This window comes from Staurois parvus, unplaced genomic scaffold (genome assembly GCF_062004578.1).
Source record: "Staurois parvus isolate SC_StPar_1 unplaced genomic scaffold, SC_StPar_1.0 ptg003075l, whole genome shotgun sequence".
In the NCBI taxonomy this organism is placed as follows: Eukaryota; Metazoa; Chordata; class Amphibia; order Anura; family Ranidae; genus Staurois; species Staurois parvus.
In genome coordinates, this window is record NW_028320871.1 from 42,455 (window position 1) to 67,500 (window position 25,046).

Below are 25,046 nucleotides of genomic sequence, written 5' to 3' on the forward strand. Positions count from 1 at the left end.
TGGGGGAGGAGACTGAGGAAATGCCTCCTCCTCCTTCTACAAACTTATAATGTACAGTCTGATCACTGGGGGAGGGAGACTGAGGAAATTCCTCCTACTTCTTCTACAAAGTTACAATGTACAGTCTGATCACTGAGGGAGGAGACTGAGGAAATGACTCCTCCTCCTCTTTCTACAAAGTTACAATGTATAGTCTGATCACTGGGGGAGGGGAGACTGAGGAAATACTTCCTCCTCCTTCTACAAAGTTACAATGTACAGTCTGATCACTGGGGGAGGAGACTGAGGAAATGCCTCCTCCTCCTACAAAGGTACAATGTACAGTCTGATCACTGGGGGAGGAGAGACTGAGGAAACGCCTCCTCCTCCTTCTACAAAGTTACAATGTACAGTGTGGTCACTGGGGGAGGGGAGACTGAGGAAATGACTCCTCCTCCTTCTACAAAGTTACAATGTACAGTCTGATCACTGGGGGAGGAGACTGAGGAAATGCCTTCTTTTTCTTCTGCAAAGTTACAATGTACAGTCTGATCACTGGGGGAGGGGAGACTGAGGATATGCTTTAAGGAGGGTGTGCAAAAAAAATCCTCTTTCCCAAGATTGGCAAATGGACTTGCGTCAGGGTGCTTCCGGATGGCAGGACATGCTGGGACTTGTAGTCCTTTGATGGCTGCGTTCTCTGTATGTAGTGTAATAATGGGATGGAGACACATCTGCTGACAATCATTTATTAGTACATATATATATATATAATACAAGCACATAGATGCCAGGAGGGAACCTGCACTGGAAATGGAGATGGGGAGAAAGACTGTGTGTGTGTTTCGCCATCTCCTGGCCATTGGGGTGAATTACAACCTCCTCTCTAATACATTTTTATTGAAGCCAAAGCAGCTCTGATCATAGAATTCCGACTTTTCGTTTCCTCGTTGCGATGTTCAGCCCGGGTTGACACTTCTGCGGTGCGGCATATCCCATGTGATTCGCACAGGCCCCGCCCCGCATTCCTGCGCAAGTCACATGCAAATTCTGTGGGCTGCAATATGGTTCAAACTGCAGGCATCTACACAGGGGTGGACTGACAACTCATGGGGCCCCCGGGCAATAGGAGATCATGGGACCTCTGTGTCCTTGCCCAAACTCAAAAAAGCCTATGAAAAAGGTACCAGGGGCATCTCATGGGGCCCCCTACTGACCCCGGGCCCTCGGGCAGTGCCCGAGTTTCCAAATGGTCAGTCCGCCCCCGCATCTACACCGAAAAAGGCGCAGGACCCTTTTTTTTTTGTCCGCACCAGAATCGGATCTCCTGAGTACTCACACCCGTGCGATCCGATACCGCACTTTGCACCGCGATTTCGGGGTGGCCTACTTAAGCCCTGGCGCGTTCCTGCCACGATCCTTCCATTGAGATCCCAGGAATGAGGAGTACGCCCAAATCTCCCCTGAAGATGCCTCCGCACCATGCCGGAGCATATACTGGCCAGTTTCGGGACCTTCGTCAGTCCCATAATCGGAAGGACCGTGACCACCACCCAGTCACCATGCATGAAAGCTGAATGGATGGAGAACTTTTGTTTCCCACCAGGAGTTTTTTTTTTGTTTAATTTTGAGACGTGGGGTCTGGGGTGATGGAATAGGTAGACCTTCAATTTTAGTGCAAGGTCCATTTTAAAGAAGGACCATCATGAAGACTTTTTTTTTTCACTGCGCAAGTAGTAGATTGTCCCATGTGGTTAGTTGCCTCCTAACCCTAGCTATGGGGTCAAACTGGGCACCCTCCTCCACCCAACAACACAACTAGGAGGGAGATGATTGATTTTCACTGTTCCGTCCCCCATGGGACAAAGCGCAAGTAGTAGATTGTCCCATGTGGTTAGTTGCCTCCTAACCCTAGCGATGGGGTCAAACTGGGCACCCTCCTTCGTCCCACAACACAACTAGGAGGGAGATGATTGATTTTCTTGGCTCTGAGAGGATTTGCCTGTTTGCTGCAGCAGGAGAAATTCAGAGGGACTTCTCCTTCCTAAATATACCATGGACGGGGGAAATGGGACACCCAGTCCAACCTCATGGCTTGGAAGGAAATGGCCTTTTTTCTTGGCCTTATGCACGTTCCCGAAAAAAGTGGCGGCAAGAGGAATTCAGAGGGAAGGGAGGCTAACACACGTCCTCTCCCTCTGCGTTCCTCTTGCCATGGCTTGTCTCAGGAAAATTGTGGCAGGTTCCGATGGGAAGCGTCTTCCACTGGGAAGGTGAAAGCCACTTCATAGCAACACTTACAGAACTTTCCTGAGACAAGCCATGGCAAGAGGAATGCAGGGGGAGAAGTGTGTTGGCCTCCCTTTCCTCTGAAATCCTTTTGCTGCCACTTGTTTTGGGAAAGTGCATAGGGCCAAGAAAAGAGAACACTTTTATTCCCGAAAAAAAGTGGCAGCAAGAGGAATTCAGAAGGAAGGGAGGCCAACACACTTCCTCTCCCTCTGTGTTCCTCTTGCCATGGCTTGTCTCAGGAAAAGTGCGGCAGGTTCCATTGGGAAGCGCCTTCCACTGGGAAGGTGATGACCACCTCATAGCAACACTTAAGGCACTTTTCCGAGACAAGCCATGGCAAGAGGAATGCAGGGGGAGAAGTGTGTTGGACTCCCTTCCCTCTGAATTCCTTTTGCCGTCACTTGTTTTGGGAAAGTGCATAGGGCCAAGAAAAAATACCATTACCTTCCTAGCCATGAGGTTGGACTGGGCGCCTCGTTCGCCCCATGGCTGTCCATTAGCATACTTAGGAAGGACACGGTCACTTTTCTCAACTCCGAGCACTTTCCTGCTACATGTGGCAATTAGAGAGATTCAGTGGAATTGGAGGCTGGCATGCTCCCTCTCCCTCTGCATTACCTCTTGCCATGGCTTGTCTCAGGGAACGTGCGGAAGGTTCCGTTGGGAAGCGCCTTCCACTGGGAAGGTGATGGCCACTTCATAGCAACACTTACAGCACTTTCCCGAGACAAGCCATGGCAAGAGGAATGCAGGGTGAGAAGAAGTGTGTTGGCCTCCCTTCCCTCTGAATTCCTTTTGCCGTCACTTGTTTCGGGAAAGTGCATAGGGCCAAGAAAAGAGAACATTTCCTTCCTAGCCATGAGGTTGGACTGGGCGCCTTGTTCGCCCCATGGCTGTCCATCAGCATACTTAGGAAGGACACGGTCACTTTTCTCAATTCTGAGCACTTTCCTGCTACATGTGGCAATTAGAGAAATTCAGTGGAATTGGAGGCTGGCATGCTCCCTCTCCCTCTGCATTACCTCTTGCCATGGCTTGTCTCAGGGAACGTGTGGAAGGTTCCGTTGGGAAGCGCCTTCCACTGGGAAGGTGATGGCCACTTCATAGCAACACTTACAGCACTTTCCCGAGACAAGCCATGGCAAGAGGAATGCAGGGTGAGAAGTGTGTTGGCCTCCCTTCCCTCTGAATTCCTTTTGCCGTCACTTGTTTCGGGAAAGTGCATAGGGCCAAGAAAAGAGAACATTTCCTTCCTAGCCATGAGGTTGGACTGGGCGCCTTGTTCACCCCATGGCTGTCCATCAGCATACTTAGGAAGGACACGGTCACTTTTCTCATCTCTGAGCACTTTTCCTGCTACATGTGGCAATTAGAGAGATTCAGTGGAATTGGAGGCTGGCATGCTCCCTCTCCCTCTGCGTTCCTCTTGCCATGGCTTGTCTCAGGGAACGTGCAGCAGGTTACGTTGGGAAGCGCCTTCCACTGGGATGGTGAAGGCCACTTCATAGCAACACTTACAGCACTTTCCCGAGACAAGCCATGGCAAGAGGAATGCAGGGTGAGAAGAAGTGTGTTGGCCTCCCTTCCATCTGAATTCCTCTCACCACCACTTGTTTTGAGAAAGTGCATAGGGTCAAGAAAAGAGAACATTTCCTTCTTAGCCATGAGGTTGGACTGGGCGCCTCATTCCCCCCATGGCAGTCCATCAGCATACTTCCGAACGACATGGTCGCTTTTCTCAGCTCCGAGCACTTTCCTGGTGCAAGTGGAAATTAGAGAGATTCAGTGGGATTGGAGGCTGACATGCTCCCTCTGCATTCCTCTTGCCGCTGCTTGTCTCAGGAAAGTACAGTAAGTGCCATTATTAATGGCTGCCTCCTTTCTACCTATTAGGTCAGACCTGGCATACCCCTCTCCCCGCGACATAGCTAGGAAGGAGTTGGCTGCTTCTTAATGGCACTCAAGGCACTTTCCTAAGACCAGTACCGGAAAAAGGAGTGCAGAGGACACATGTCAAGCTCCAATCCCACTGAATTCCTCTTGTCGCCACTTGTCCTCGTAAAGTGGTCATGGCCGAAAAAAGCAAATGTCTCCTTCCTAGCTATGTGATTGGACGGTCACAGGGAGAAGGGGTCGCCCAGTCCAACCTCGCGGCTAGGAAGGAAATGGTCTCTTTTTTCAGACTCTATGCACTTTCCCGACACAAGCCGCGGCAAAAGGAATTCAGAGGGAAGAGAGGCCAACACACTTCCTCTCCTCCTGCATTCCTCTTGCCACGGCTTGTCTAGGGAAAGTGCTGTAAGTGTTGTTAGAAAGTGGTCATCTCCTTTCTGGTGGAAGGCGCCTCATAACGACACCTACGGCACTTTCCTGAGACAAACAGCGACAAGAGGAATGCAGAGGGAAGGGAGGCCAACACACTTCCTCTCCTCCTGCATTCCTCTTGCCACCGCTTGACTCGGGAAAGTGCCGTAAGTGCTGATAGAAAGTGGCCATCTCCTTCCTAGAGGAAGGTGCTTCATAAAGGCACCTGTGGCACTTTCCCATGACAAACAGCGGCAAGAGGAATGCAGAGGAAAGGGAAGCCAACACACTTCCTCTCCCCCTGCATTCCTCTTGCCACGGCTTGTCTTGGCAAAGTACCACAAGTGCTGTTAGAAAGTGGCCATCTCCTTTTTGGTGGAAGGCGCTTCATAACGGCACCTACAGCACTTTCCCAGGAAAACAGCGGCAAGAGGTATCCAGAGAAAGGGAAGCCAACACACTTCCTCTCCCCCTGCATTCCTCTTGCCACGGCTTGTCTTGGCAAAGTACCACAAGTGCTGTTAGAAAGTGGCCATCTCCTTTTTGGTGGAAGGCGCTTCATAACGGCACCTACAGCACTTTCCCAGGAAAACAGCGGCAAGAGGTATCCAGAGAAAGGGAAGCCAACACACTTCCTCTCCCCCTGCATTCCTCTTGCCATGGCTTGTCTTGGCAAAGTGCCACACGTGCTGTTAGAAAGTGGCCATCTCCTTTCTGGTGGAAGGCGCTTCATAACGACACCTACGGCACTTTCCTGAGACAAACAGCGACAAGAGGAATGCAGAGGGAAGGGAGGCCAACACACTTCCTCTCCTCCTGCATTCCTCTTGCCACCGCTTGACTCGGGAAAGTGCCGTAAGTGCTGATAGAAAGTGGCCATCTCCTTCCTAGAGGAAGGTGCTTCATAAAGGCACCTGTGGCACTTTCCCATGACAAACAGCGGCAAGAGGAATGCAGAGGAAAGGGAAGCCAACACACTTCCTCTCCCCCTGCATTCCTCTTGCCACGGCTTGTCTTGGCAAAGTACCACAAGTGCTGTTAGAAAGTGGCCATCTCCTTTTTGGTGGAAGGCGCTTCATAACGGCACCTACAGCACTTTCCCAGGAAAACAGCGGCAAGAGGTATCCAGAGAAAGGGAAGCCAACACACTTCCTCTCCCCCTGCATTCCTCTTGCCACGGCTTGTCTTGGCAAAGTACCACAAGTGCTGTTAGAAAGTGGCCATCTCCTTTTTGGTGGAAGGCGCTTCATAACGGCACCTACAGCACTTTCCCAGGAAAACAGCGGCAAGAGGTATCCAGAGAAAGGGAAGCCAACACACTTCCTCTCCCCCTGCATTCCTCTTGCCATGGCTTGTCTTGGCAAAGTGCCACACGTGCTGTTAGAAAGTGGCCATCTCCTTTCTGGTGGAAGGCGCTTCATAACGGCACCTACAGCACTTTCCCGAAACAAACAGCGGCAAGAGGAATGCAGAGGAAAGGGAAGCCAACACACTTCCTCTCCCCTGCATTCCTCTTGCCATGGCTTGTCTCAGGAAAGTGCCACAAGTGATGTTAGAAAGTGGCCATCTCCTTTCTGGGGGAAGGCGCTTCATAACGACACCTACAACACTTTCCCGTGACAAACAGCGGCAAGAGGAATGCAGAGGAAATGGAAGCCAACACACTTCCTCTCCCTCTGCATTCCTCCTCAGGAAAGTGCCACAAGTGCTGTTAGAAAGTGTCCATCTCCTTTCTGGTGGAAGGCGCTTCATAATGACACCTACAGCACTTTCCCGAAAACAGCGGCAAGAGGAACATAGAGGCAGGGAGGTGTCAGAATCCTGTCCCCCTGAATTTCTCTTGCCACCGCTTGTCTCGGAAAAGTGCTCGAAGCTGAAAAAAGCCACCTCCTCCTTCCTCGCTATGTTGTCAGACAACCACAGTATAATGGGGGGGGCACCCAGTCCCATCCAACCTCATAGGAAGCAACTATCGACATGAGACAAAGAAGGACAGAACAGCAGAAAAAACACCCCTGTGTCTTCCATACAAGAATTATTCAGGCCTTGTACCCATTATTTTCAGCCACGGTAACAATATCCTAAATTTCTCCAACAAAAATGAGAATTTCTTTCCAAATTTCTTCTACGTCACATACTAATCCAGACTGAGGTTCCTCGATGAAAACGTGACGATACTTTGTAACACAATTCTGAGCCATCTCCACCTTCTGAACCTTCTGTAACATTCATTGGTCCTTATTAATGTCAGGTCCTTGACTTGCTTTGGTCCAACATTGCCAGCAGACCACCAAGCCCTGAAGGGAGGTCAGGCCTTGTCCAGAGGCCCGCCATATCGTTCTTTGCAGAAAAGACTGGGCACTCTTCCTGGGCTTTGACAGTAGGAATGGAAATTTGCCGTGCAGGTCTCCAAGATGCGTAAATCAAACTCGAAAGAGAAGTGCCGCTGATTGGCGCCTTAAAGAGTTGGCAAGGAGGGAGTAGGGGGTGACAGCAGAGGGGCATCTTGGGGCCTGAAGAGCTTAGTGTACTCTGGGAATGGGGTATAACAAGCTCATATGCTCAGCTCCCTTGAAGGGTAACTTTTGGCTGGAGTAGTAGTGGACGACCTCTGGGATGCTGCAAAAAACGCCGCTGGTCTGGTTCAAGGTGAACTTGTTGTCCTTGGTTTGCGCCACGATGATGTGAACGCAGCCCTGGCTGGTCCTGCAAGGAGAAAGGTTTACAGTAATGAAATAAGAGGGATCGTCAGAGGAAAACAAAGATCGATGCTGCCGGCGATTTATTTTTGGAGGTGCAAATGCTTTTATGCTTCACTGCCTGGTGAGTCAATGACCTCAGGCAAGCATGCAGACAGTGAAAGTGCAACTGCTGATCTGCATACAGCCAGACGCAATGAAGCAAGGATGGAAACTAACTCTGGAGCCTCTTTAAAAAAAAAAAAAGTTGGAAGTTGTTATCTTGACAGGATCCCATTAAAGTGGATGCTGTACTCACAGCTTTGGTATCCACCTTGAGAAGATTGGAGACTCAACAAGCCCTCTTCGAACTGGCTCTACAGCCAATGGGAAGTAGAGAAAACCTTAATATGGAACATTACAACAAACCCGTCACAAGGTTCCCATCCAGGCTGTGGGCTGCCATTGATGATGGCATTCCTGGAGATGGTGCTAGCCCCCCCCTGAGATGGTACTTCGGCGCATGTGAGCCCTTCCAAGAAAATAGCTGCCCTTCAGAAGCAGAAGGGACTTAGGTGGGCTTAAAGGATGACTAGAGCTTAGGGTGGGTGTGTTGGGTAGGAGAAGAAGGGACTTAGGTGGGCTTAAAGGATGACTAGAGCTTAGGGTGGGTGTGTTGGGTAGGAGCAGAAGGGACTTAGGTGGGCTTAAAGGATGACTAGAGCTTAGGGTGGGTGTGTTGGGTAGGAGCAGAAGGGACTTAGGTGGACTTAAAGGATGACTAGAGCTTAGGGTGGGTGTGTTGGGTAGGAGCAGAAGGGACTTAGGCGGGCTTAAAGGATGACTAGAGCTTAGGGTGGGTGTGTTGGACAGGAGCAGAAGGGACTAAGGCGGGCTTAAAGGATGACTAGAGCTTCGGGTGGGTGTGTTGGATAGGAGCAGAAGGGACTTAGGTGGGCTTAAAGGATGACTAGAGCTTAGGGTGGGTGTGTTGGGTAGGAGCAGAAGGAACGTAGGTGGGCTTAAAGGATGACTGGAGCTTAAAGTGGGTGTGTTGAGTAGGAGCAGAAAAGACTTAGGTGGGCTTAAAGGATGACTAGAGCTTCAGGTGGGTGTGTTGGGTAGGAGCAGAAGGGACTTAGGTGGGCTTAAAGGGTGACTAGAGCTTCGGGTGGGTGTGTTGGGTAGGAGCAGAAGGGACATAGGTGGGCTTAAAGGATGACTAGAGCTTAGGGTGGGTGTGTTGGGTAGGAGCAGAAGGGACTTAGGTGGGCTTAAAGGGTGACTAGAGCTTAGGGTGGGTGTGTTGGGTAGGAGCAGAAGGGACAAAGGTGGGCTTAAAGGATGACTAGAGCTTCGGGTGGGTGTGTTGGGTAGGAGCAGAAGGGACTTAGGTGGTCTTAAAGGATGACTAGAGCTTAGGTTAGGTGTGTTGGATAGGAGCAGAAGGAACTAAGGTGGGCTTAAAGGATGACTAGAGCTTCGGGTGGGTGTGTTGGGTAGGAGCAGAAGGGACTTAGGTGGACCTAAAGGATGACTAGAGCTTAGGGTGGGTGTGTTGGGTAGGAGCAGAAGGAACTAAGGTGGGCTTAAAGGATGACTAGAGCTTCGGGTGGGTGTGTTGGGTAGGAGCAGAAGGGACTTAGGTGGACCTAAAGGATGACTAGAGCTTAGGGTGTGTGTTGGGTAGGAGCAGAAAGGACTTAGGCGGGCTTAAAGGGTGACTAGAGCTTAGGGTGGGTGTGTTGGGTAGGAGCAGAAGGGACTTAGGTGAACTTAAAGGATGACTAGAGCTTAGGGTGGGTGTATTGGGTAGAAGCAGAAAGGACTTAGGTGGGCTTAAAGGATGACTAGAGCTTAGGGTGGGTGTGTTGGGTAGGAGCAGAAGGGACTTAGGTGGACCTAAAGGATGACTAGAGCTTCGGGTGGGTGTCAGAAGTCTTCAGAAGTATTCTAGTATGGAAGTGAGGCAGTGGAGGTGAGCCTTCAAGCACAGAAGAGTGTTGTCACCCTCCTTATGGCAGACTGCCATGTAGCACAGTAGGGATTGGGGGTGGGGTGGGGTGGGGGGGTGAATTACTACTCACTTGAGAGCGATGGAGTATTTGCTGTTCCCTGATTCGCTGTTCCGCAGTAGGTAGCTGGCCTCACGACAGGACTGCAGCCTGCTCTCCGCCTCTGCTCGGGTCACCGAACCGTGATACCAGCTGTGATCAGAAAACAGAACAAGGGTCACCTAACAGGCTGCGGAGGAGACCGGAGCATCACCTAACGGTCAACCAATGTCAGTTGTGGGTGGAGAACCTGCGATAAAAGCAGGTGGAGCTCATGCTCAACTCCGACCAACCACCAATGGACGAGAACGGTTCTCAATCAAAGATCCGGGACTAAAATTCGCTGGCCGACGCATTTCAAGACAATAATAAATCCCCCCCCCGTGTACCAGAATATTTCACTCATTGAGTCATTCATTTGTGTTATTCTTTGTTAAAATTACTTTTTTTATTTTTAACTTTTTATTATTAATTTTTAATTTTTATTGTTTTTCTTTTCTTTTTTAAATACATTTTTGATCGGCTATTTATGCTATGCAGTGCATTGGGACAACCATTACCTTTCGATCGTTTTGTATTTTCATCGACTATTATATCTTTTTTTCTCATTTATGTAATTATGAATCTGATATTACTTTATATCATGACATTCACATCTCATGCAAAAACCACAATAATAATCAGAAGGGCAAAATATTCCTCTGTTACCAAACGGATGGAGTCATTCCACTTTACAGCGTGATCAGAATAATCGAAGGGTCTACAGAAATCAAGGCAAGAAATGACAAAATGTGGTATTGCCATGGATTTGTGTGGACCCCCAGAATAAGAAGACCCAGCTCTTCACCAGGGACGCCAGTAGAACATGACCCAGCTCTTCACCAGGGACCCCAGTGGAAGATGATCAAGCTCTTCACCAGGGACCCCAGTGGAACATGACCCAGCGCTTCACCAGGGTCCCCCAGTGGTAGATGACCCAACTCTTCACCAGGGATCCCAGTGGAAGATGATCAAGCTCTTCACCAGGGACCCCAGTGGTAGATGACCCAACTCTTCACCAGGGATCCCAGTGGAAGATGATCAAGCTCTTCACCAGGGATCCCAGTGGAAGATGATCAAGCTCTTCACCAGGTGCCCCAGTGGAAGATGACCCAGCTCTTCACCAGGGATCCCAGTGGAAGATGATAAAGCTCTTCACCAGGGATCCCAGTGGAAGATGACCCAGCGCTTCCCCAGGGACCCCCAGTGGTGGATGACCCAGCTCTTCACCAGGGACCCCAGTGGAAGATGACCCAGCTCTTCACCAGGGACCCCCAGTGGAAAAAGACCCAGCTCTTCACCAGGGTCCCTCCAGTTGAAGATGACCCAACTCTTCACCAGGAATCCCAGTGGAACATGATCAAGCTCTTCACCAGGTACCCCAGTGGAACACGACTAAGCACTTCACCAGGGTCCCCCAGTGGAAGATGACCCAACTCTTCACCAGGGATCCCAGTGGAAGATGATAAAGCTCTTCACCAGGGACCCCAGTGGAAGATGACCCAGCGCTTCCCCAGGGACCCCCAGTGGTGGATGACCCAGCTCTTCACCAGGGTCCCTCCAGTGGAAGATGACCCAACTCTTCACCAGGGATCCCATTGGAAGATGACCCAGCTCTTCACCAGGGACTCCCAATGGAAGAAGACCCAGGTCTTCACCAGGGTCCCTCCAGTGGAAGATGACCCAACTCTTCACCAGGGGCCCCCAGTGGAAGATGACCCAGCTCTTCCCCAGGGACACTCAGTGGAAGACTACCCAGCTCTTCACAAGGGACTTCCAGTGGGAGACAATCCAGGTATTCACCAGGAACCTCCAGCAGAAGAAGACTCGGGTCTTCACCAGGGAACCCAGAGGAAGATGACCCAGCTCTTCACCAGGGACCCATAGTGGAAGACGACCCAGCTCTTCACCAGGAACTCCAGTGGTAGATGACCCAGCTCTTCATCAGGGACACCCAGTGGAAGACAACCCAGCTCTTCACTAGGGTCCCCCAGCTCTGGTACAGTATTGTTCCACCTATAGTCGATGGTGGTATATATCTAAAGTGTATTTGTCATCTGTGTCAACAATAAAGCTCCATGATCTAGCCTAAGGTACAAATTATAGGAGTGGAGCATCATCCTCAGGGTTGGAGCATCTAGATGTCTGACCCCTGGTGAGCGGGGCCAAAACCACAGAGGTCCGCAGTAATATTTCATCTATAGTAATGGTAGAGGAAGTCTAGAGAGATTCTCCTATCACCAAAGCCCCGGTATCTATCCTGACATAAAATGAATAGTGGATCAGCTGATTCTGCAAATGCGATGCAAACACACCTCTGCTTCTCTAGTGGGACGGTCGGGTCCACCTTGTCCATCTGCTCGGCCTGAGGCTGCTTCAAGACTTTGGCTGTCCAGCTCTTCTGGCGCTGGTGCAGTCGTCCTCCTTCCTCCTTGGCCTGTGAACGCTCACTGTTCTCAAACTGCACTGTGGAGTGGAGAAAGGAAAGAAGATGGTAAGGTGGGTCGTGGTACAAAGATCTTGCTGGAAAACCAAAGTTAACGAATGTCCCTTCATCAGGAAACATTTCCTATGTTTTGGCTGAGGGAATAAGATTAGAAAACGTTGGTGATACTTTAATCTACGAGAGTTAGCAGCATTGGGACATATTTATACGACTATACCGAGGGACACCAGGGGTGTTGCCATGCCCTGTCCCCCAGGGCACATGCCCCAGGTCTTCTACTGAGGGCCTCCTTTGAAATACGAAGATGATACATTCTACGCATTGTATTGTATATTTTATCTACTTTTCAGTCCATCCATTACCTATATCGTCATCTTGGTCTTAGATTTGATCCAAAGTGGTCATCATGGTATCATACCATCCCCTCAACATTTTCCAAAGTGGCCCTTATGGTATCCTACCATCCCCTCAACATTTTCCAAAGTGGTCATCATGGTATCCTCCCATCCACTCAACATTTTCCAAAGTGGTCCTCATAGTATTTTACCATCCCCTCAACATTTTCCAAAGTGGTCCTCATGGTATCCTACCATCCCCTCAACGTTTTCCAAAGTGGTCCTCATGGTACCCTACCATCCTCTCAACATTTTCCAAAGTGGTCATCATGGTATCCTACCATCCCCTCAACATTTTCCAAAGTGGTCATCTTGGTATCCTACCATCCTCTCAAAATTTTCCAAAGTGGCCGTCATGGTATCCTACCATCCCCTCAACATTTTCCAAAGTGGTCCTCATAGTATTTTACCATCCCCTCAACATTTTCCAAAGTGGTCCTCATGGTATCCTACCATCCCCTCAACATTTTCCAAAGTGGTCCTCATGGTATCCTACCATCCCCTCAACATTTTCCAAAGTGGTCCTCATGGTATCCTACCATCCCTTCAACATTTTCCAAAGTGGTCACCACGTATCCTACCATCCCCTCAACATTTTCCAAAGTGGTCATCATGGTATCCTACCATCCCCTCAACATTTTCCAAAGTGGTCATCATGGTATCCTACCATCCCCTCAACATTTTCCAAAGTGGTCATCATGGTATCCTACCATCCCCTCAACATTTTCCAAAGTGGCCGTCATGGTATCCTACCATCCCCTCAACATTTTCCAAAGTGGTCATCATGGTATCCTACCATCCCCTCAACATTTTCCAAAGTGGTCCTCATGGTATCCTACCATCCCTTCAACATTTTCCAAAGTGGTCACCACGTATCCTACCATCCCCTCAACATTTTCCAAAGTGGTCATCATGGTATCCTACCATCCCCTCAACATTTTCCAAAGTGGTCATCATGGTATCCTACCATCCCCTCAACATTTTCCAAAGTGGTAATCATGGTATCCTACCATCCCCTCAACATTTTCCAAAGTGGTCATCATGGTATCCTACCATCCCCTCAACATTTTCCAAAGTGGTCATCATGGTATCCTACCATCCCCTCAACATTTTCCAAAGTGGTCATCATGGTATCCTACCATCCCCTCAACATTTTCCAAAGTGGTCATCATGGTATCCTACCATCCCCTCAACATTTTCCAAAGTGGCCGTCATGGTATCCTACCATCCCCTCAACATTTTCCAAAGTGGTCCTCATGGTATCCTACCATCCCTTCAACATTTTACAAAGTGGTCACCACGTATCCTACCGTCCCCTCAACATTTTCCAAAGTGGTCATCATGGTATCCTACCATCCCCTCAACATTTTCCAAAGTGGTCATCATGGTATCCTACCATCCCCTCAACATTTTCCAAAGTGGTCATCATGGTATCCTACCATCCCTTCAACATTTTCCAAAGTGGTCACCACGTATCCTACCATCCCCTCAACATTTTCCAAAGTGGTCATCATGGTATCCTACCATCCCCTCAACATTTTCCAAAGTGGTCCTCATGGTATCCTACCATCCCCTCAACATTTTCCAAAGTGGTCACCACGTATCCTACCGTCCCCTCAACATTTTCCAAAGTGGTCATCATGGTATCCTACCATCCCCTCAACATTTTCCAAAGTGGTCATCATGGTATCCTACCATCCCCTCAACATTTTCCAAAGTGGTCATCATGGTATCCTACCATCCCCTCAACATTTTCCAAAGTGGTCATCATGGTATCCTACCATCCCCTCAACATTTTCCAAAGTGGTCATCATGGTATCCTACCATCCCCTCAACATTTTCCAAAGTGGTCCTCATGGTATCCTACCATCCCCTCAACATTTTCCAAAGTGGTCCTCGTGGTATCCTACCATCTCCTCATCATTTTCCAAAGTGGTCCTCGTGGTATCCTACCATCCCCTCAACATTTTCCAAAGTGGTCCTCGTGGTATCCTACCATCCCCTCAACATTTTCCAAAGGGGTCATCATGGTATCATACCATCCCCTCAACATTTTCCAAAGTGGTCCTCATGGTATCCTACCATCCCCTCAACATTTTCCAAAGTGGTCATCATGGTATCCTACCATCCCCTCAACATTTTCCAAAGTGGTCCTCGTGGTATCCTACCATCCCCTCAACATTTTCCAAAGTGGTCATCATGGTATCCTACCATCTCCTCATCATTTTCCAAAGTGGTCCTCATGGTATCCTACCATCCCCTCAACATTTTCCAAAGTGGTCATCGTGGTATCCTACCATCCCCTCAACATTTTCCAAAGTGGTCCTCGTGGTATCCTACCATCCCCTCAACATTTTCCAAAGGGGTCATCATGGTATCCTACCATCCCCTCAACATTTTCCAAAGTGGTCCTCATGGTATCCTACCATCCCCTCAACATTTTCCAAAGTGGTCATCATGGTATCCTACCATCCCCTCAACATTTTCCAAAGTGGTCATCATGGTATCCTACCATCTCCTCATCATTTTCCAAAGTGGTCCTCATGGTATCCTACCATCCCCTCAACATTTTCCAAAGTGGTCATCATGGTATCCTACCATCCCCTCAACATTTTCATCTTTGTGCACAGAGGTGTCCCTGGTACTGATCATGTAGCTAATAAATTTTGGATGATACCAGGTTGCCGGTTGGATCTTACTTTGGATTCTGATTTTTGTATACTGACAGTGGAGACGTCAAACCCCTGTATGGGATCTCTGTGTTGGTGTCCCTGGTCTATTAGGCCCCTAGAAACTCTCTTTTGGGCCAACACTGGAGGAAGGAAAGAAAGCAAAGTACAAATCACCCCGAAGAAGCTGGCAAATCACGTCAGGTCCTCTCAGAAGGGTGTTGTCTACTTCTGTCCACCAACTTTAGCCTTTTACACCTCGTTGCTCACCTGAAAGCGCCCGCACTATGTGCTCCTTCTTCCATTCCCAGGGCTGCTCGTACTCTCCCGCCGGCCTTTCGTCATTCTCCGGTCGGGTCCCATCGGCCGCCCGCTGGGCTTTCTTCTCCTCTGAATCTTGCTCATTGTCAGGGGGCTCATAGGGGGTGTCGTACAGCTGAGGGGGTTTGACGAGGAGCTCCTGGGACCCCTGCCTCTTGGCCTCTGCCTTGCTCTCATTTGGGGACGTCAGCTCCATGAGGAGCAGTTCGGTGATCAGCTGGTCTTTGGACCCTCCACGACGAATCTCTGAAAGACATTGAGGATGAGATAACAGGTCATCATGGCCACATGCCCTCCATGGTGTACAGTTTTTTTGAGAAGCACATTTGGGGGGGGCTCTGGATAGGGTTCCACATTTTATTAGTTTTTGATATAGTAGGGTGCTTGGTATAGTCCCCATTGGGAGATTCCATTTTAAAATGTTGCCACCATGGCAGGAAGCGAGATGAAATAGAGATACAGCAATAGGAACCCAATGAAGGAGTTTATTCTATTGATGTTAGAGAGATTTCCCCTCACTTCCTATTCTAGTGACCACACAGGATGTAGAGGAAAATCTCCACCAATGGGGACACAGAAAAAAAAAACTAACAGAGGTTCTACCTTCTCCTGCCTCCTTGATGAAAGGTGTTTTATTGTCCTTGGAGAAAGACGTCCTCACTTCCTGTTCTGGTGACCACACAGGAAGTGAGGGGAAATCCTCCAGAATGAACACACACCCAAAATGTAACCTGAAGAATATTTAGACCCTTCCACGCATGACTGGATCTAGGGGGGGGGGGGTTGGGGTGGTCTGTGGCCCTCCAGATTTCAGCTGCGACCCCTCCCCCCATCCAGCTCTCTGAGAGTGCATCTACTGATCCATGAGCCAGTCTGATGGGGGCCATATATGGGAGCACTCTGATGCAGATAGATGATGTAAGGGGGAACGCTGATGCAGATAGATGATGTAAGAAGGCACTCTGATTCGGACACCTGATGTAAGGGGGCACTCTGATGGGGATACCTGATGTAAGGGGGCACTCTGATAGGGACACCTGATGTAAGGGGGCACTCTGATGGGGACACCTGATGTAAGGGGGCACTCTGATGGGGACACCTGTTGTAAAGGGGCACTCTGATGGGGACAGTCCATGTAAGGGGCACTCTGATGGGGATACCTGATGTAAAGGGGCACTTTGATGGGGACACCTAATGTAAGGGGGTACTCTGATGGGACACCTTATATAAGGGGGCACTCTGATAAAGACACCTGATGTAAAGGGGCACTCCGATGAACACACCTGATGTAAGGGAGCACTCTGATGGGAACACCCGATGTAAGGGGACACTCTGATGAAGTCATCTGATATAGGGGGGCACACTGATGGGGACACATGATGTAAGGGGGCACTCTGTTGGGGATACCTGATGTAAGGGGGCACTCTGATGGGGACACATGATGTAAGGGGGCACTCTGATGAAGACACCTGATGTAAGGAGGCACTCTGATTGGTACAGTCCACATAAGGGGGCACTCTGATGGGGATACCTGATGTAAGGGGGCACTCTGATGACGACCCTGATACAAGGGGGCACTCTGATGGGGACACCTGATGTAAAGGGGCACTCTGATGAAGACACTTGATGCAAGGAGGCACTCTGATTGGGACAGTACATGTAAAGAGGCACTCTGATGGGGACACCTGATGTAAGGGGGCACTCTGATTGGGACTTGTGATGTAAGGGGGAACTCAGATAGGGACACCTGATAAGAGGGAGACTGATGGGGACCCTGATGTAAGGAGGCACTCTTATTGGGACAGTCCATGTAAGGGGGCACTCTGATGAAGACACCTGATGTATGGGGGCACTCCGATGGGGACTTCTGATGTAGGGGGGCACTCTAATTATTACATCTGATATAAGGGAGCACTCTGTTGGGAATCATGATGTAAGGGGGGACTCTGGTTGGGGTCTAATGCAGGATGAGCATGCAGATATGGAACTTTTCTCCAACTTTCCTGACTACTTGCTCCAGATCTCACAATATATTGAAGTCAAGGGATCAACATGACAGCCATTAAACAGGCATTCTCAGAAGGAAGCCAGTAATGGCAGCCCCCCCGATATTTGTCCCAGGACAGATTCATTCTAAATTTTCATACGGAGGGTGCCATCGCAGACTTCCTCCTGAAGACGGTAAATTCCCATCCATCATGCTGATCCTCAGGCTTCAGTAAGGTCAGTGACCCCAAGCAGCCAGAGGGAGTTCCTCATCTCTATACTCATTCCAAGTCCCTTTGTGGGAAGGGGGGTACGCACCAGAGATGGATCAGCGGAGGACAGAGATGTCACCCCCCCTTCCTGGCCCATCGCTCAGACACCTGGCTGTCCCATTCTCCTGGCGCCATGGCAACGGGGCCCATCCTGTTGGCTGCCAAGGCGTCTTTCCTGTCCGTGGAACGAGCCGTCCAGCAGAGGAAGCCGCACTGAGAGCCAGGAAGCCGACACGGGAAGTCACACCCAGGAGCTGGAGAAAGACGGGGGTCTAGAGCTTGGACAGGACCCCATACAGGGGGACCGCGAGGACCGCGAGGACCGCGGAACGATGCGGAGAAATGCCGGCTCTGAGTCCGTATAGAACGTCATTACCGCCGGTAGAAGATTGGATTGTATCAATGTGTAGCTCTTGAAGAACAATTCACACGTTTCTGGAAAATGCAACAAAGTATCTCCCGGTCAGGGGCGGATTGACTACTCATGGGGCCCTTGGGCAATAGGGGATCATGGGGCCCCTGTATCCTTGCCCAAACTCAAAAAAGCCTATGAAAAAGGTACCAGGGGCATCTCATGGGGCCCCCTACTGACCCCGGTGTGCCGAGTTTCCAAATGGTCAGTCCGCCCCTGGACAGAACCTTTTGGGTCGTGGAGGGTCAAGTGTTCAGTAGATGCCTTCATTGATCTGGAATAAGCATGCAGCCAGTAAAGGCAGCACTTATGGCCTGCATACCTGTTTCTGATTGGTGGCTTGAATGCATTGAAGCCCAGGGCCTGGCATGACAGCCAGTTGGCTGGCATTTTCAGAACAAAGTGGGCGACTTTCCCACATTCACCCGTAATATCTTCCGGACGATCTCTCCTAGTTGTTGATACCACTTCCATGTGATGACTGGCTACAAAGTATCAATAATCAGGCAAAAGGAGGAGCCTATTGGGTGTTGGATTAAATACATTTTCTGATTGGTGGCTGTTGATACCAGGGGCGGACTGACAACTCATGGGGCCCCCGGGCAATAGGGTATCATGGGGCCCCTGTGTCTTTGCCCAAACTCAAAAAAGCCTATGAAAAAAGGTACCAGGGGCATCTCATGGGGCCCCCTACTGACCCCGGGCCCTCGGGCAGTGCCCGAGTTTGCAAATGGTCAGTCCGCCCCTGGTTGATACTTTGTATCCAAGAATTTGATGACTAGATACAAAGAATCAGTAGTTGGGAAAGGATGGGGGGTCTCAAGGAGGAGCCCAATGGGTATTGGGATCAAATATATTCTCTGATTGGTGGCTGCTGATACTTTGTATCCAATTATTTGATGACTAGATACAAAGTATCGATAGTCATGGGGGCTTCCATAGGAGATCAAACGCAATTTCTGATTGGATCTGATGGGAGATTGGTTGGACGACTTTCGGGTGGTAACCAGGGCTGGATTTCCCAATAGAGAGAGAGGGTCTTTGGTGACCAGAGACCCCCTTACATCAGAGTTCCCCTTTAAGACACAGTCTATAGTGTCCCTCTTACATCAGAGGGGAACCCTGCAGATTCTGATGTAAAGGAGAACTCTGAGGACTCTGATGTAAGGGGAACTCTGGGGACTCTTGTGTCAAGGGGGTTCTGGTGACCAGAGACCCCCTTACATTAAAGTTCCCATTTACATCAGGGTCCGCAGAGGTCCCCCTTGCACTGTAAGGAGGAACCCTGAAGATTCTGATGAAAAGGAGAACTCTGAGTACTCTGATGTAAGGGGAACTCTGGTGACTTTTGTGTAAGGGGGAGTTCTGGTGGCCAGAGACCCCCTTATATTAAAGTTCCCCTTTACATCAGAGTCCGCAGAGGTCCCCCTTGCACTGTAAGGGGGAATCCTGCAGATTCTGATGTAAAAGAGTACTCAGAGGACTGTGATGTAAGGGGAACTCTGGAGCCTCTAGTGTAAGGGGGAACCCTGAAGATTCTGATGAAAAGGAGAACTGTGAGCACTCTGATGTAAGGGGAACTCTGGGGACTCTTGTGTCAGGGGGGATCTGGTGACCAGAGACCACCTTACATCAAAGTTCCCCTTTACATCAGGGTCCGCAGAGGTCCCCCTTGCACTGTAAGGAGGAACCCTGAAGATTCTGATGAAAAGGAGAACTCTGAGTACTCTAATATAAGGGGAACTCTGGGGTCTCTTGTGTAAGGGGGAGTTCTGGTGACCAGAGACTCCCTTATATTAAAGTTTCCCTTTACATCAGAGTCCGCAGAGGTCCCCCTTGCACTGTAAGGGGGAATCCTGCAGATTTTGATGTAAAAGAGTACTCTGAGGACTGTGACGTAAGGGGAACTCTGGGTCACGGGCGGACTGACCATTCGAGCACTCGGGCACTGCCTGAGGGCCCGGGGTCAGTAGGGGGCCCCATAAAATTGTACCTTTTATAGGCTTTTTTGGGTGTGTTTTGAGTGTGGGCAAGGACACAGGGGCCCCATGATCCCCAATTGCCCAGGGGCCCCATGAGTTCTCAGTCTGCCCCTGCTCTGGGGACTCTTGTGTCAGGGGATTTCTGGTGACCAGAGACCCCCTTACATCAGAGTTTTCCTTTACATCAGGACTGTAAGGGGGAACCCTGCAGACTCTGATGTAGGTAGGACTTGCTGGCCCTTGGTCTGTTTCAACCTGACAACTCAAAACCAATTTTTAGGGTGATTACAAGTCCCAGCAAGCCGCCACAGCCAAAAAAGGGTTCGGCTGCCTTCGTATCGTCCTGCGTCAGGGACAACAGAGTCGTAAACAGAGAAATGGAACCTCAGCTAAATATCCCTAAGCCTGGTAAGTCCACTCCCAGGGACAAAATGGAAGGGGGGGGGGCAGGAACTTGCATTTCCTGCTGCAGCGTGAGATAAGGAAGGCGGTTTGGGAACAGCACACATAGTCACAGCTCCAACTGGAAGGTCACGAACTTCAACCTCAACCTTGTCCTCCCCCACCTCACCCCCAGCGCGACATGGGAATCCACGAAATAATGGTACGGCCCTACGACAATGGTCCTGGAACTGCCGCCACAAAGGGGTTAACACAAGTCCAGGAAAGTTTCCTTCCTGAAATCCTGATTATTTTCCTACGTTGACGGAACTTGGCGTCCCGGGAAGGGACCATCGGATGGTGGCCATCACCTAGGCAGCGAGGCAAAATTGCATGGCGGAAAGGGAAGGTTGGTCCACAAGGTGGTCCACACTCACCAGTTATCATCTGCTGTGCGTCGTACGGTTCCATGTAGCCATCGTTTTCTCCGACTCTCTCCGCGTCGCGTTGGACTTTGGTGCGCTTGGCGTCGTAAGGGTCCACGTAGTCCTCTATGATGATGATCTGGTGGAGAACAGAAAGGAGATCACAAGAGGCAAACTACATGGTTGAGTGAAAGGGTCAACGGCAGCCGCAGGCAATTCCTCCCAAATTATGTTTTTTCATGGTCTGACCACTAGGGGTGCTGCTCTATATATGGCTGCTGGCCCAGCGCTACATACAACACAAAGAGGTAAACGATTGTTCTAAGCATTGAAAACACGCCTAACAAAGACCATGAAGATGACCTCAACAGGTTCTCTTGCTCCTCAAACCTCATACTTACTTTTTCCTCTTTGATCCCTTTCTCGGGCTCTTGCCCCTGCTCGTTGACTTCTTGGAAATTCCTCCCATTCTTCTCCTGCAGGTTGGGATCCACCTTGATAAGGCGGTTGATATAGGTGTTGTGGCCCTTGGTGGACCGAAAAGCGCCAATTTCGTCTCTGGAGTTTTTCCGGCTCTTGCCCGGCAGAAAGCTCTGGAGGCTTTCCCTGGAAAGGCGGCTCTCCTTTTTGCCCTGTCCATCCGATGAAGAGTTCTTGCGGTTCTTCACCGAGGAACCGGAGGAATCGGGGCTGGAGTTCTTATGAGAGGCACCAATCTTAGGGAGGGTCTTGGCCCCCGGGAACCCAGGTTTGGCCCTGTCTGAGACATTCTTCAGTGACAACGGGAGCTCCTTAAACCACTTGGCCATGACCGCAGCTGCCAGACAAAAGTAATGTTTCCACAAGGCCACGGGCCGCTGGGGCCCCAAGTCACTGATCAGCACTATCCAGGGGTCCCCAGGTTCCAGTGACCGATCTCCGCCTCTGTGGGCCCCACCGCTGCCAGCGTCTCTTGATTTATTTTTGAGGTGGGGTCAGGAGCTCTCGAAGAAGGTGGCTGTCCCAGCCTGGTCGTCCAAACGAGGGGTAAACCCAGGATTTCCCTCACGGGGCGTATTTTGAGTTCTTGGTGGGTCTTTGGAGGATTTGGAAGGGTGTGGCAAGGCTTGCGGGCTCTCCGTTGGCTCTTGACCAAGGAGACCCAGCCAACGGTGACCCAGTGGTCTCCTGAGGTTCTGGCGATGGTCTTCAGCTACTCATGAGGTGCTCCTGCCTGGAGGTCAGAGGATTCCCTTCACAAGCCGTTCTCCAGCAGTCCCAGAAGACGGGTTGGAGAGTGAGTAGCAGGTCTCCAGGCTGTCAGCTTTGAGAGAGGCGAACAATAGCCGGACTGGCAGCTCAGAAAAACAGATATTTGTGTGATTACAGTTCACACTCAGCCAGGACTCTGCACAAAACAGGCTCTCCCAGGGGAAGGAAGTCCATTTCCTTGATGGTTCAATGGAAGGCGGACGCTTGTTTTTCTCTCTCTGGAAAAAGGCTGAAAAGTGCATCTCGTCAAATCTGTTTAGACTGCCCAGCTCCAATTCTGAGAATTCCATGGGGGCTCTCTCCTATGAAGTGGTGTCACGTCTGCCACGGGACAAGGACTGTCTCTTCTGGACAGCAAATACAGTCCAAGACCCTCTCATGACCAGAAAAAGAGGTCTCTCTGTTGTCTGTACAGAGTCCCACCATCAACACAAGTCTCTCTACCTTTCAATCACAATGTCCCACCGCCAGCAGGAGAGGTCTCTGTCTCTGTAGAGGGGAACAGTCCCACCGCCAGCAGGAGAGGTCTCTGCCTCTGTAGAGGGGAACAGTCTCATTACCAGCAGGAGAGGTCTCTGCCTCTGTAGAGGGGACAGTCTCATTACCAGCAGGAGAGGTCTCTGCCTCTGTAGAGGGGAACAGTCCTATTACCAGCAGGAGAGGTCTCTGCCTCTGTAGAGGGGACAGTCTCATTACCAGCAGGAGAGGTCTCTGTCTCTGTAGAGGGGAACAGTCCCACCGCCAGCAGGAGAGGTCTCTGCCTCTGTAGAGGGGAACAGTCTCATTACCAGCAGGAGAGGTCTCTGCCTCTGTAGAGGGGAACAGTCCCATTCCCAGCAGGAGAGGTCTCTGCCTCTGTAGAGGGGAACAGTCCCATTCCCAGCAGGAGAGGTCTCTGTCTCTGTAGAGGGGAACAGTCCCATTACCAGCAGGAGAGGTCTCTGTCTCTGTAGAGGGGAACAGTCCCATTACCAGCAGGAGAGGTCTCTGTCTCTGTAGAGGGAACAGTCCTATTACCAGCAGGAGAGGTCTCTGCCTCTGTAGAGGGAACAGTCCCATTCCCAGCAGGAGAGGTCTCTGCCTCTGTAGAGGGGAACAGTCCCATTACCAGCAGGAGAGGTCTCTGTCTCTGTAGAGGGGAACAGTCCCATTACCAGCAGGAGAGGTCCCTGCCTCTGTAGAGGGGAACAGTCCCATTACCAGCAGGAGAGGTCTCTGTCTCTGTAGAGGGGAACAGTCTCATTACCAGCAGGAGAGGTCTCTGTCTCCGTAGAGGACACAGTCCCATTACCAGCAGGAGAGGTCTCTGTCTCTGTAGAGGGGAACAGTCCCATTACCAGCAGGAGAGGTCTCTGCCTCTGTAGAGGGGACAGTCCCACCGCCAGCAGGAGAGGTCTCTGCCTCTGTAGAGGGGAACAGTCCCATTACCAGCAGGAGAGGTCTCTGTCTCTGTAGAGGGGAACAGTCCCATTACCAGCAGGAGAGGTCCCTGCCTCTGTAGAGGGGAACAGTCCCATTACCAGCAGGAGAGGTCTCTGTCTCTGTAGAGGGGACAGTCCTATTACCAGCAGGAGAGGTCTCTGTCTCTGTAGAGGGGAACAGTCCCATTACCAGCAGGAGAGGTCTCTGCCTCTGTAGAGGGGAACAGTCCCATTACCAGCAGGAGAGGTCTCTGCCTCTGTAGAGGGGAACAGTCTCATTACCAGCAGGAGAGGTCTCTGTCTCCGTAGAGGACACAGTCCCATTACCAGCAGGAGAGGTCTCTGTCTCTGTAGAGGGGAACAGTCCCATTACCAGCAGGAGAGGTCTCTGCCTCTGTAGAGGGGACAGTCCCGCCGCCAGCAGGAGAGGTCTCTGCCTCTGTAGAGGGGAACAGTCCCATTACCACCAGGAGAGGTCTCTGTCTCTGTAGAGGGGAACAGTCCCATTACCAGCAGGAGAGGTCTCTGTCTCTGTAGAGGGGACAGTCCTATTACCAGCAGGAGAGGTCTCTGTCTCTGTAGAGGGGAACAGTCCCATTACCAGCAGGAGAGGTCTCTGCCTCTGTAGAGGGGACAGTCCCATTACCAGCAGGAGAGGTCTCTGTCTCTGTAGAGGGAAACAGTCCCATTACCAGCAGGAGAGGTCTCTGCCTCTGTAGAGGGGACAGTCTCATTACCAGCAGGAGAGGTCTCTGCCTCTGTAGAGGGGAACAGTCCAATTACCAGCAGGAGAGGTCTCTGCCTCTGTAGAGGGGAACAGTCTCATTACCAGCAGGAGAGGTCTCTGCCTCTGTAGAGGGGAACAGTCCAATTACCAGCAGGAGAGGTCTCTGCCTCTGTAGAGGGGAACAGTCCAATTACCAGCAGGAGAGGTCTCTGCCTCTGTAGAGGGGAACAGTCTCATTACCAGCAGGAGAGGTCTCTGCCTCTGTAGAGGGGAACAGTCCAATTACCAGCAGGAGAGGTCTCTGCCTCTGTAAAGGGGAACAGTCCCATTACCAGCAGGAGAGGTCTCTGCCTCTGTAGAGGGGACAGTCCCATCACCAGCAGGAGAGGTCTCTGCCTCTGTAAAGGGGAACAGTCCAATTACCAGCAGGAGAGGTCTCTGCCTCTGTAAAGGGGAACAGTCCAATTACCAGCAGGAGAGGTCTCTGCCTCTGTAAAGGGGAACAGTCCATTACCAGCAGGAGAGTCTCTGCCTCTGTAGAGGGGAACAGTCCTATTACCAGCAGGAGAGGTCTCTGTCTCTGTAGAGGGGAACAGTACCATTACCAGCAGGAGAGGTCTCTGCCTCTGTAGAGGGGACAGTCCCGCCGCCAGCAGGAGAGGTCTCTGCCTCTGTAGAGGGGAACAGTCCCATTACCACCAGGAGAGGTCTCTGTCTCTGTAGAGGGGAACAGTCCCATTACCAGCAGGAGAGGTCCCTGCCTCTGTAGAGGGGAACAGTCCCATTACCAGCAGGAGAGGTCTCTGTCTCTGTAGAGGGGAACAGTCCCATTACCAGCAGGAGAGGTCTCTGCCTCTGTAGAGGGGACAGTCCCGCCGCCAGCAGGAGAGGTCTCTGCCTCTGTAGAGGGGAACAGTCCCATTACCACCAGAGAGGTCTCTGTCTCTGTAGAGGGGAACAGTCCCATTACCAGCAGGAGAGGTCCCTGCCTCTGTAGAGGGGAACAGTCCCA

General features: G+C 50.7%; 1 protein-coding gene across 1 annotated transcript; it reads right to left on the bottom strand.

The window, feature by feature from the left end:
* Nucleotides 1-714: 714 nt before the first annotated feature.
* On the bottom strand, nucleotides 715-22,438 carry SHE (Src homology 2 domain containing E). Its single transcript, XM_089667172.1, has 6 exons — nucleotides 21,037-22,438; nucleotides 20,648-20,774; nucleotides 15,127-15,423; nucleotides 11,662-11,812; nucleotides 9,341-9,460; nucleotides 715-7,281 (listed from the first exon to the last, which is right to left on the bottom strand). The coding sequence occupies exons 1-6, from the start codon at nucleotides 21,442-21,444 to the stop codon at nucleotides 7,098-7,100; spliced, it is 1,287 nt and encodes a 428-aa protein (XP_089523298.1). The 5' UTR covers nucleotides 21,445-22,438; the 3' UTR covers nucleotides 715-7,097.
* Nucleotides 22,439-25,046: the final 2,608 nt, after the last annotated feature.

Coding starts and splice junctions, on each gene's coding strand:
- SHE (XM_089667172.1), bottom strand. CDS start 21,444: ATGGCCAAGTGGTTTAAGGAGCTCCCGTTGTCACTGAAGAATGTCTCA. Junction 20,775..21,036: donor AAGGGATCAAAGAGGAAAAA/GTAAGTATGAGG, acceptor GTTCTCCACCAG/ATCATCATCATAGAGGACTA. Junction 11,813..15,126: donor CATAGTGCGGGCGCTTTCAG/GTGAGCAACGAG, acceptor TCCACTCCACAG/TGCAGTTTGAGAACAGTGAG.